Below are 13,323 nucleotides of genomic sequence, written 5' to 3'. Positions count from 1 at the left end.
TCACAATAGTAATTTTAAAGACAAAGCCTTGACCAAAGCTCAGTTTTTCTAAATTTTATAATGAATGTTTGTTTTTTTTAAACTAGACTTGGAACAGGTATTATCTGATCCAGATTGACAATGTTTTCAGGATGTATATTACCAAAGGGATTAAAAAAAGCCATTGGCCCTTGGCATATAGCATCAATAGTCTCACAGTTCAGTGGGGGTTTTGTTTTGTTTTGTTTTTCTTTTTTCTTTTGAGACGAAGTCTCGCTCTGTCGCCCAGGCTGGAGCGCAGTGGCGTGATCTCAGCTCACTGCAACCTCTGCCTCCCAGGTTCAAGCGATTCTTCTGCCTCAGCCTCCCGAGTAGCTGGGATTACAGGCATGTGCTACCATGCCCGGCTAATTTTTATATTTTTAGTAGAGACGGGGTTTCACCATGTTGGCCAGGCTGGTCTCAAACTCCTGACCTTGTGATTTGCCTGCCTTGGCCTCCCAAAGTGTTGGGATTACAGGCATGCGCCACCGTGCCCAGCTAATTTTTGTATTTTTAGTAGAGACGGGGTTTCACCATGTTGGCCAGGCAGGTCTCAAACTCCTGACCTTGTGATTTGCCTGCCTCAGCCTCCCAAAGTGTTGGGATTACAGGAGTGAGCCACTGTGCCCCACCCACAGTTCAATGTTTAAGATATTTTACAAAATACATGAATGCAAAGCAAATAAATTGTAGTGATTTTGTGGGCATCTTTGTTTTGGCCCTAATCTGGGACTTTAAACTCATTTTCAAGCATGGTATTTGTTATAAAGGCTTTGATAAATTTTGATAATTTTTTTTTTCCCTATCAATCTTAACTTGGTTTGGGACTTTCAAGTGCTTTTTTTTTTTTTTTTTGCACTTGTTAAAATGTTCACATATGTTTTTCTTTTTTCTTTTTCTTTTTTGAGACAGGGTCTCACTCTGTCGCCCAGGCCTGAGTGCAGTGGTTCCATCTCGGCTCACTGCAACCTCCGCCCCATAGGTTCAAGCAATTTTTCCACCTCAGCCTCCTTAGTAGCTGGGACTACAGGTGTGTGCCACCATGCCTGGCTAATTTTTGTATTTTTAGTAGAGATAGGGTTTCATCATATTGACCAGGCAGGTCTTAAACTCCTGACCTCAAATGATCCACCCGCCTCGGCCTCCCAAAGTGCTGGGAATACAGGCGTGAGCCACTGCGCCTGGCCACATATGTTTCTCAGAACAGCTTTAGTCTGTTTGTTAATGTGTTTGACTTTCATAGATTTTCCCCATCTCCCTAGATTATGATCACCTAATGTTAGGATGTGAAAGGGCCACCAGTAGGGTATGTCTCTCTCTAATCTGTTCCTTATTCCAGAATCAGCTGCCTAGACATACTTGGACACCCCAGTTGGGGAGTTGGTATTTTTTTTTAGACAGGGTCTCAATGTGTCATCTAGGCTGGAATGATCATAGCTCACTGCAGTGATCATAGCTCACTGCAGTCTTGAGCTCCTGGGCTCAAGGAATCCTCCTACCTCAGGCTGTGCCCAGTAGCTGGGGATACAGGTGTGCACCAGCATGCCTGACTCATTTTTAATTTTTTGTAGAGATGGGGTCTCTTTCTCTATGTTGCCCAAGCTGGTCTCAAAGTCCTGGGCTTAAGTGATCCTCCCGCCTGGACCTCCAAACGTGCTGGGATTACAGGTGTGAGCCACTGCACCTGGCCTGGCAGTTTTTTTCTAATTATTATTTTTTTCCTTACAGTGGCAATGCAGTGGGCAATAGTAATATTTGGTAATTAATGCTTACTAAGCTCTTTTATGTACTAGAAACTGCTGTTAACACTTTATATTAACTCATTTAATGCTCGTAACAACCCTATGAAGTACACACTACTGTTGCCTCCATTTTATAGATGTAAACTAAAGAGTTCTTAACAGTGTATCATATTCTTCTTTAGAGACAGAGTCTTTCTCTGTTGCCCTGGATGAAGTGCAGTGGCAGGATCATGGTCTACTGCAAACTTGAACTCGTGGGCTCAAGTGGTTCTCCTGCCTAGGCCTCCCAAAGTGTTGCAATAACAGGCACGAGCCACCATGCCTGGCCAAATTATTATATTCTTAAAAGCCAAATTTGAGTCACCAGGAAAAATATTCAAAGTATTTTAATTCTTCATTATAGGGTTGGTGTTCTAGCCCTTTCATCATATTTATCATCTCTTAAAGCCTTTCCAATGCCATTTTCTCTTTGGATTTTAGATTCTGTAAGTAGACACTGACCATGTTGAAAATTTATAATTTCATATTTTCTTGTATGTGCATTTTATATCCGTTTATATAGACATCTATATTTAGTGTGTGTGGTTAGGAAAGATCCTACCCACCAATTGTTACAGTGCGTGAATCCCTTCCTGTCTTAATTGTAGATAAACTGTCTTTTATTAGTGTTCTATTTATAGGACTTATATTTACTAGGGAAATATCAAAAGTATTCTAGGGAATTAAGGACTATTTTATGGATGGATGGATGGATGAATGGATGGATGGATAGACGGATGGACAATAGTTGGTAAATGTTGATTATTTCTCCAAAATGTTTGTTGGAGTTTAGATAGAATGTTATCCAGAACAACTAAGAGTTTGACTTTATATTCAAATTATATTTGGTAATTTCAAGTCTTATGTAAGAAAAATAAAGTTCACTATTTCAACTGCAGAGAAAATAAATCTTTCAAGATTTCTGTTTTTGTCAGGCTATTTGGCAAAGAGACCGACACAAGCTGGCCCAAATAATTTATATGTGTGGATGTATTAGGCCATTTGCATTGCTATAAAGGAATACCTGGGTAATTTATAAAGAAAAGAGATTTAATTGGCTCACAGTTCTGCAGGCTGTACAAGCATGGCTCCAGCATGTGCTTCTGGTGAGGGTCTTAGGAAGCTTACAATCATGGCAGAAGGGAAAGGGGAGCAGGCGTTTCACATGGTGAGAATAGGAGCAAGAGATGGGGGAGATGGGTACTACACACTTTGAAACAACCAGATCTTGAGAGAACTCACTGTTAGGGGGACAGCACCAAGCCATTCATGAGGTATCGGCCCCCGTTACCCAAACACCTCCCACCAGGCCCTACCTCCAACACTGGGGATTATATTTCAACAGGAGATTTGGTGGGGACAAACATTCAAACTATGTCAGTGGACTATCACAAGGATCCAAGAATGGAACTATAATATGACTGGGATTTGTGAAGTTTGGAATTGAAGTTGCTTTTCAAAGCAAGGTGACACTAGAGGAATTAACAGGTGTTGGTAGAACTTCACTGGTACTGGACCATCAGTGTGACTTGGCTGTTCTTCAAGTGCCTTTGTCTATTCTGATCTGAGTTTCTGCTCACCTTACCTTTGATTAGGTTACATGACCATAAAAACCCCAGCCCTACCTGTAACCCTTTAGCTCATCCCCCGAGAGTCATTGGTATTTCTTAGTTCACATTTCTGACATAGTTAATCTGATTGACTTAGTTTTTTTCTAGTTGAGTTCATGAGGCCAGTTTAGAATTATGTGTCAGATTCCCATTCTTCATCCACTGGAGATGGAGGAAGGCAAACATTTATATATTAGGGGTTCTAGTTGGAACATTTTTCTCTTCAAAAGACTGGGCGGGCAGTATGACAAGTAATAAACTCAGGTTTTCACTGGCCACTTTTTTGTTTGTTTGTTTGTTTTGTTTTGTTTTACAGAGCCATGTCAACTCCTGAGGTGCATTAATTGCTCTGTTCTCTTTGCTTTTTTAGCACTTTGTTTTCTTCTTCACAATGGCTTACTAGCTTAATTGCAGATTATATGCTTAAATATTTTTCTGTTCTACTGAATTGTGCTTTTGAAGATTGGCACCGTATTTTATTTATCTACATGTCTTTAGCATCTAGCAAATAATAGATGCTCTGTTTGTTGAAATTGAATTGTTGATGGCTTTTCTGTCTGATGCAGCATCCAGGCACCAAACTCTTAGTACTTTTTCCTTCCATTTTTCTGTTTCCTTAAAATAAGGAATTTAGCTACTTAGTGGGTGGGAGGTGGGGAGAAAGAGCAGCACTTTAACGAAATGAAGCCAGTTTGTAATGTGGAAGTTTTCGTTGTCATTTTATATAAAATTGGGGATACAAATGGTGGATAAAACAGACTGTTATTGGAAGGCACACAATCTAGTAGGGAAAACAGACATGTAAAAAATTGTAATATAGTTATAATAATTATAAATGCATGTTCTAGGTGTGATGATAGCACAGAGTAGAGTAATTACCTCTGCTTGGCATCGTCAGGGATGGCTTTATAGAGGAGAAAATTCTTGAGCTGAGTCTTGAAGAAGGAATAGTAAAAGTTTTTCTTGTGGATTTGGTGAAAGGGGGAATATGTATGTTGGATAAGTAGAAGTTCGAGAACAATATAGGAAAGAGAGACTGGCCCATGTGGTTCGACATGGTGCCAGCTGGTGCCGAAGTACCAGGAGAATATAAAAGGGCAGGGAATATATATAGTTGGAGGGCCTGTTTGCTAGGGTTAGAGGTCTGGAATTGATACTCTAGGTAAGGGGTGTCCAGCCTTTTGGCTTCCCTGGGCCACACTGGAAGAAGAAAAATTGTCTTGGGCCACACATAAAATACACTAAAATTAATGATAGCTGATGAGCTTAAAAAAAAATCACAAAAAAACTCATAATGTTTTAAGAAAGTTTACAAATTTGTATTGGACCTCATGCAGCCCCTGGGCCGGGGCTGCTGGTTGGACAAGCTTGCTCTAGGCGGTAAAGGGTTATTAAGTAATTTTACACAAGTGACTAACAGATGCACATTTTGCCAGAATGTTTGGCAGTAGTGTGAATAATGAATTGGGGGTGAGCGGGTAAGGACATTAGGAGAGACTGGAGGCAGGTAGAATAATCAGGAGGCTTGTGAAATTGTTTAACTCAGAATTGAAGAGAATCTGAGGTAGAGATGGAGAGGAGGGGACAGTTGTGAAAAATGTTGATGAAGTAAAATTGTTAGGCTTTTGGATGTTGGGGGAGCATGATGAGGAAGAGGTACAGGGCATCAATTTCAGGTTTCTGATTTGAGTGGATGGTGTTGCTATTAACCATAGGAGGAAAATACATTAGGATTAGCAGATCTGGGGGCAAATCAGTTTAGGATATATTCAGTTGGAGGTACTAGAGTCCAGCCAGGTTGAAAGTTTCAATAAGCAGTTGGGTCTGGAGCTCCAGAGCTAGAGCCAAAGATTGAGGCGCAGATTTAGAGATAAAATTGTGGGCACTTAGGACTTGTAGAGGGAAAAAAGAAAGACAAGACTCTGGAAAGCAGTGTCATATAAAGAACAAACAGAGGAACACAGTTAAAGACTGTCAGGAAGTAGAAGAGACCCAGAAAAGCATGGCGTCATGGAAATTGAATGAGCAGTTTTTATGTAAAATGGTAGTAGCCATTAGTATCAAAGTAAAATAAGGATTTATATGTGATTATTAAACATGTCTGTCACTAACAGGCCATTACTTATCTTAATACCATATCATGAGGGTGATGAGACTAAAATTCAGATTGCAGTGTGTTGAGGTGTGAATGGGAAGTGAAATAATATAGGGTACTATTTTAAGGGTGAGACGAGAGAGTTAAGTAGTTAAGGGAGGTTTACTCTTTTTTTTTTTTTTAGGATAGAAGATATTGAACATTTTTGTATTTGGTGGGGAGAGAGCTCAGAGGGAGGAAGAAATAGATGCAGAAGAGGATGGACTAATTGATGGAGGAGAGTCTTTGAGGTTAAAAAGAAATCTTTGCATTTATTCTCAAATACAGGTTAGGGGAGTCAAGTTTTAGTAAGAAGGAAGGATGGAAAAGCAATTTTAGCCCCCAGAGATCTCTCTCTTTTCTGAGCCCCTGTTTATCCCCCATGTTTCCCACTCATAAGTGGGAGAATCAATATTTCAGGGCCTACTGTGTACCAGGCACTTTCATGGGCTCTGGGGGTATGTAAGTAAACAAAAAAGTCCTTCCGTTCATGGAACTTAGAGTCTCATGGAGAGATAAGAAAATGGAAAGTAAATGTATAGAATATTAGGTAATGAAAAGCACAGTGGAGAAAAATATAGCCAGGAGGATGGTGGGTGAGGTACTGAGAAGGGCAGAGGTTGCTGTTATTTATTGATGGGTCATGGAAGGCCTGGTCAATAAGGCAACATTTGAACCAAGAGCTGAAGGAAGCAAGAGAGCCATACAGATATCTGGGGAAAGAATGTTTCAAACAGAAATATTAAGTTCAGAAGCCCTGAAGCTGGAGTTTTTTAGTATCACCCTTGGGAGACCCCATCAACTACCATGCCTCTTCCCCTAGAGACACAGCTGTGTATATATCAGTGTCTCAAAAAAGTGTTCCCTCCAAACTCCCACCATAGTAATTCACCCATTGTTTATCAATCTATATCTCTTTTGAATCCATTCCTTCCTCTCTTCCCATTCAGTCTCTCAGTTCAGACCCTCTTCATCTCTTCTCTGGCCTTATCCCCTCACCCATTGTCAGACATTTCTTTAAAATATAAGCTGTCAATTTCTTGCTGAAATTTTTCTAGTGGTTTCCCATTATTACCTCCTGGCATATAATCCAAATTTCTTAATTTGCTGATAAAGCCCTTTACCTGCTAGTTCAATTTCATCTCTTACCATTCTCTGTTAGTGACCCTCTGTACTTCCAGTCTTTGAATGTGAGGGCATTCTCTCTTGATTTTCCATATTTACACATGCTATAACCTTAGCATAGTTTTTCCCCCCACCCTTCCAGTGCAAACTCCTATTTGTCCTTTAACACCAAACTTGAGGACCACCTCTTCTAGAACTTTACCTGACCACAATTACTTTAGGTATGCCTTTTCTATCAAGCATGCATTTATTATGATACTTATAGTTCTGTATTATAATTTTTTCCATATATGTTCTCCACTAGACAGTGCATTTCTTGAGGGCATAGACTATGTATTTTCATACCTGACCTAACATATAGCCTAGTGTCTGACTTAAGTGTTCTGTCACATGAAAGAATAAACTATTCTGTTCTGTAAATTATTTTTCAGATTCGATACATTTCTCAGACTCAAGGTTTGCCAGGAGAACAGTTGTTAAATGTGGGTACTAAATCCACAAGATTTTTTTGCAAAGAAACAGATATGTCTCATTCTGGTTGGAGATTAAAGGTAATTCATTAAAAAATAGAATATTTAGAAGACTAGTTTTCTAAGATGCCTCATATGCATGGATAATACCTTCCATGTCTATTTACATTTTACTGTATTTCTTCCTTTTTTTGAATTTTCATTTTTGGCCCTTCTTTATTTTATTTTATTTTTTTTCAATTTTTTTAGTTTTTATTTTTTGAGATGGAGTTTCTCTCTCTCGCCCAGGCTGGAGTGCAGTGGTGCCATCTTGGCTCACTGCAACCTCCGCCTCCTGGGTTCAAGCGATTCGCCTGCCTCAGCCTCCCAAGTAGCTGGGACTACAGGCTCGCACCACCATGCCCGGCTGATTTTTGTATTTTTGGTAGAGGCAGGATTTTGCCATGTTGGCCAGGCTGGTCCTGAACTCTGACCTCAAGAGAACCGCACACCTCTGCCTCCCAACGTGCTGGGATTACAGGCGTGATCCACCATGCCTGGCCCCGTCCTTCTCTCTCTCTTTCTCTTTTTTTTTTTTGAGACGAAGTCTTGCTCTCTTGCCCAGGCTGTAGCGCAGTGGTGCGATCTCAGCTCACTGCAACCTCCACCTCCCAGGTTCAAGTGATTCTCCTGCCTTAGCCTCCCAAGTAGCTGGGATTACAGGTGCTTGCCACCATGCCTGGCTAATTTTTGTATTTTTAGTAGAGACAGGGTTTCACCATGTTGGCCAGGCTGGTCTTGAACTCCTGACCTTGTGATCTGCCTGCTTCGGCTTCCCAAAGTGCTGGGATTACAGGTGTGAGCCACTGTGCCCAGCCCCCTTCCTTCTTTAAGAAGAAAGCCCTCTTAGAATAACTTCACTTACTCTCTAATTCAACAACATAATTATTAATTCATCTTAAATTAAAAAAAACTTTTATGTGTATAACAACATTTGTGTGTCTACTCAGTTCTACATTATTACACTTTATAGGACAGGGAATGAATCTAACCTCTTACTACATATCCCAAGTGTGCTAGGATCTTTGGGGGAATCAGTAAATCCTCAATAATTAACTTCATAAACAGTTATTATTATTATTATTATTGTATTTTTTGAGACAGAGTCTCACTCTGTTGCAAGGCTGGAGTGCAGTGGCACAATCTTGGCTCACTGCAACCTCCATCTCCTGGGTTCAAGTGATTCTTCTGCCTCAGCCTCCCAAGTAGCTGGGACTACAGGCACATGCCACCACATCCAGCTAATTTTTGTATTTTTAGTAGAGATGGGGTTTCACCATGTTGACCAAGGATGGTCTTGATCTCTTGACCTCATGATCCACCCGCCTCGGCCTTCCAAAGTGCTGGGATTACAAGCGTGAGCCACTGTGCCCGGCCTAGTTATTTTCTTTATGGGGTTTATTACATTTGCAATATTTTTCTTGGCCTGAACCAAGCACTTCTCATTTTTTTTTGCATATACTTTAAAAAATACATTTTTGATAGTTTCTCTTTTGAAATTACTATTTGCCTTAGAATATTTAATATATTAGACTAAATGTGCCAGGATTAAAGAAATTTGCATATTGTGGGTAATAATGTGTTCTTTTTTCCCTTTGATGTATGCAATAAGACATTGGAAGAGCATGAGGCAGAGACAGGAATGAAGTCTAAAGAAGCCAGAAAATACATTTTCAACAGTCTGGATGATATAGCGCATGTGAGTACCATAGCCACATTTGTTAATCTTATATGCTTAGATGGTAGACTTGAATGCCAAGGAGCCCAAAACATGTTACTCAGTTTTTAAATGGCTACAGAGTCCATGCTGTTTTTAAGTTTTTCAGATGAAACTGATTCTATTTTCAGCCTTTCAGGAGCTAAATTGCATTTGTTGTTATCAAAATTTTAATTTACCTGTTTGTTCTTTAGTAAAAAAGTATTTGCTTTGAAAGGAAAAATCCTAGCCAACAGATTTCTTTTCCCTATATTTCATTAGAAATGGATATTTGTTTAATTTTTAAAATCTTCTTTTATGCTTTGAATCCTATTTGGTACCTCAACACATTTTCAGGATTTGTTAATATTAATTGTTCTTCTCTGTTTTAAGATAATTGTAGTTCCCTCTCCGCTCCTGTGTTGTGATTTTTGTTTTATTTTTTAACTGTGGAATTTACAGTACCCTCTGTGACTTATTTTTACTTGATGGCTTGAAATTTTGATTTCTCAGGTGAACACAGTGATGGATTTGGAAGGAAGTGATCTTTTGGCTGAGAAAGCTGACAGAAGAGAATTTGTTAGTCTGTTGAAGAAAATGTTGCTGATTGATGCAGATTTAAGAATTACTCCAGCTGAGACCCTGAACCATCCTTTTGTTAATATGAAACATCTTCTAGATTTCCCTCATAGCAACCAGTATGTTACTTTAAGATCTTTTAAAGTGGTTCTAAAAAAAAATTAGTCTGTAGAAAATGACTGCATCAGAGAAATTACTTTTCTTCATTAAATACAAGTAACCTGAGTCAAAAGAGGCTAAGCTAACTTGACCAAGTTCACGTACACCAGTAAGTGTCAGGGAACTAGAACCCAAGTCTGAATTGCAGTCCAGTGTTCCTTCTCCAAAATGCAATACTAAAAATAAGACTGAGTGGTTTTGTTTTTATTAAACATGACTTTCTTACCTTAATAACCAGGCATATATAAAAGGAAATGCTAACAGTTTTCTCTTTCAAGTCACATTTCAGTTTTCCTAGACCGTAGGTTCTATCGTATTTTGAGTCGTACAACTTCCATTTTACATTTTTTTTTTTCCGCACAACTTTTGCTTTCCTTTTTCCTCTTTTTCTCCTGCATTGTGAAGAAAAGGAGATTTTTCATGGTCAGTAGATCATAGGTCAGTAGGGAAGAATATATACTAAAATTCTAAAGGCCTTAAATATTACAAATTCTTTGTGTTTTGTTTGTTTGTTTTGGAGACAGGGTCTTGCTCTGTCAGTTGCCCAGGCTGGAGTGCAGTGGCACAATCTTTGCTCACTACAACCTCCACCTCACAGGCTCAAGTGCTCCTCCCACCACCTCAGCCTCCTGAGTAGCTGGGACTACAGGCATACGCCACCATGCCTGGCTAATTTTTTGTAGAGATGGGGTTTCACCATGTCGCCCAGGTTGGTCTCGAACTCCTGGGCTCAAGTGATCCACCCACCTTGGCCTCCCAAAGTGCTGGGACTACAGTTGTGAGCCACTGCACCTGGCCAAATCTTACAAATTCTTTGAAACTCAGACATATTTTGGGAGATGAAGGGGGTAAATTTAAGTGACTTAAAACAGCTTCCTTCAGTATTTAAAAAGACAAAATGAAGAAGGCATAGGAGTGAATCCAATATTTATCATTGTGAATTGTTCTTAAAATTTACATTTTTCTATAGCCCAGTTACATTTTCCCCTCAAACACTTAAAATGTCCTAATGTTTTTCATGTACAGTCACTTTGAAAGTAACATGATAGCAACTCTTTGGTACTGTTAATTTAGTGGTGTGGAGATCTAGAAATTTCGGAAAAAGTTTTTTGTGTAGGGGATCATAAAATTATTGCATGCTAACCAAAAAATGCTTACTATGGTTTTACTGTTTTAAGAAAAATATTGCAGAATATATACTTCTACTTGCTCTGAAACTTAATCTTTTCTGGTAAGATTTCCTGTTAGAAATATTATCGGAAAGAAGCAAATTAAGTGCAAATCATAGGATTTTTTTCTTTTAGGAATAATTTTTTTATTTTGTCAATGTACCTCAATTTAAAACTAAGCATTTAAAATAATACTGTGATCCTTCACTTTTTCTTTTACAGCGTAAAGTCCTGTTTTCATATTATGGATATTTGTAAGTCCCACCTAAATTCATGTGACACAAATAATCACAACAAAACTTCACTTTTAAGACCAGTTGCTTCAAGCAGTACCGCCACACTGACTGCGAATTTTACTAAAATTGGAACATTAAGAAGCCAGGTAAGAATGTGTAGTAATTAATAACCTAGGGTCTTTTTTTAATGATTGCTCATTTTACTTTTGATATATACAGAAGTTTGGTGTCAGTTGTTAGAATGTACAGAGTTGGTGAGGTCTTACTATACCTGTTTTTACCAAATCTCTTAAAATTTCAAGGTAATAATTGGAACATATCTACTCAAATTCATTTTTTTCCATTCTTCTCTTCATTCTCTCAATATCTTCCACCTGCCCTTCTATGCCACAACTCTACCAAAAGTAGAGGTCAGTAGAATCAGTTTTTAAATTTTAATTTCGGCAGCTTGTTTTTGTTCTCCTTTTCTGGACACATTTTAATAGTAGAATTATGATCTTAAGAAATGTGTTTGAGTTCTATTTATACAGCATGTGTATTTCATTTAGAAGACTGCTCTGTATAATGTGCTCTGTATAATGTGCTGGTTGTTTCAGGCATTGACCACATCTGCTCATTCAGTTGTGCACCATGGAATACCTCTGCAGGCAGGAACTGCTCAGTTTGGTTGTGGTGATGCTTTTCAGCAGACATTGATTATCTGTCCCCCAGCGATTCAAGGTATTCTTTTATTTAAATTTTGCTTTGAATCTAGGCATGCTTTATTTTAAAATAAGTTTAGGAATCTGTTCATTAAATATATTGTATAATTTTTGCTGCATTTAGTGCTACATTTGAATTTAAGCTGTTCAGGCCAAGTGCGGTGTTTCACACCTGTAATCCCAGCACTTTGGGAGGCTGAGGCAGGCGGATCACTTGAGGCCAGGAGTTTGAGACCAGCCTGGCCAACATGGTGAAACCCCAGCTTTCCTAAAAACACAAAAAATTAGCTGGGGTGGTGGGTGCCTGTAGTCCCAGCTACTCGGGAGGCTGAAGCTGGGAAGTGGAGATTGAAGCTGGAAAGTGGAGGTTGCAGAGAGCCGAGATTGTGCCACTGCACTCTAGCCTGGGCGAGAGTGAGACTCTGTCTCAAAAAAAAAAAAAAAAAAAATTTAAGCTGTTCAATAAGCCTTTAGACCAGTGACACTCATTTCTTGACTGGAACTCCATTATAGGTATCACTAACAAAATGGGTCATATGACAATTGTATTTCCTGTAGAGTCTAGCATGATAAAATACCTTAATAGGAATGAATGAACTTGGGAAGCTACAGGTTGGCCTATACTGGGTATCACTGTTTTAAACATTTATCTACCAATACTAAACATGAAAGTGACTGAGAGCTCAGTTATTTAAAATTTTGGTCAAAAGAGTTTTGTCCCAAAATATTATAGTCTTTATTGATAGCTTAGGTAATAAATAATGGATTGATATCAATTAAATTAATGTCCCTTCATTAAATAAAAATAGCCAATTAAATCCTCAAGCGGAATGTGTGACAGAATACCTTTGAAAAGGCTATACATTCTTTTTTTTTTTGAGACGGAGTTTCGCTCTTGTTGCCCAGGCAGAAGTGCAATGGCGCGATCTCGGCTCACTGCAACCTGCAACTTCCACCTCCCGGGTTCAAGCAATTCTGCCTCAGCCTCCTGAGTAGCTGGGAAGCTGGGATTACAGGCACGCGCCACCACGCCTGGCTAATTTTGTATTTTTAGTAGAGACGGGGTTTTTCCGTGTTGGTCTTGAACTCCTGACCTCAGGTGATCCACCTGCCTCGGCCTCCCAGAGTGCTGGGATTACAGGTGTGAGCCACCATGCCTGGCTGGCTATACATTCTTAAACTAGGAAATCTCTTAGTGGTTCCTAGAGAATCATAGCAGCAAACCTCACTACTGGAATAACTGGACTAAAACCCTACTTCCTAAGTCCTTTCCTGGGATTTTGTCCTTGCTAAGCTTTAACATCTAGTTAATGCAAGAGGTCAATTACAGATGGGGCCCTAAACCAACATGTCCAACTTAGTGGTGATACTGTACAGAGTAAATGAAAACAGTTGGTGCTAAGTCAGGACACCTGGAATCTAATTCTGTTTCTCCTGTTTGCTGTATCATTGTAGAGTAGTAGCCTGTTTACTTATTTCAGCCTTAGTAAAAGGAAATAGCCTGAATAGATAATATATTGGCCATTTCTAACTCTAATATATTTTGATTCTGAAGGATTATTTGATTGTGTGTGTGTGTGTGTGTGTGTGTGCTTTTTTGAGA

The 13,323-nt window shown here is 39.2% G+C and overlaps 1 protein-coding gene across 4 annotated transcripts in view; it reads left to right on the top strand.

Moving 5' to 3' along the window:
• The window catches only part of HIPK3 (homeodomain interacting protein kinase 3), an 85,364-nt gene that overhangs the window by 58,353 nt on the left and 13,688 nt on the right, over positions 1-13,323 (top strand). For 2 of the 4 annotated variants that reach the window (XM_063641016.1, XM_063641017.1), the window contains exons 4-8: positions 7,103-7,222; positions 8,793-8,879; positions 9,390-9,574; positions 11,006-11,165; positions 11,616-11,739. In XM_063641016.1, the coding sequence (XP_063497086.1) occupies positions 7,103-7,222; positions 8,793-8,879; positions 9,390-9,574; positions 11,006-11,165; positions 11,616-11,739 (676 nt within the window). The remainder of the gene's footprint in view (positions 1-7,102; positions 7,223-8,792; positions 8,880-9,389; positions 9,575-11,005; positions 11,166-11,615; positions 11,740-13,323) is intronic. The other 2 variants (XM_063641018.1, XM_063641019.1) reach the window with 1 other exon arrangement.

The sequence above is a fragment of the Symphalangus syndactylus genome, chromosome 6 (genome assembly GCF_028878055.3).
Source record: "Symphalangus syndactylus isolate Jambi chromosome 6, NHGRI_mSymSyn1-v2.1_pri, whole genome shotgun sequence".
Classification (NCBI taxonomy): Eukaryota; Metazoa; Chordata; class Mammalia; order Primates; family Hylobatidae; genus Symphalangus; species Symphalangus syndactylus.
This window is presented reverse-complemented; position numbering and strand designations above follow the sequence as displayed.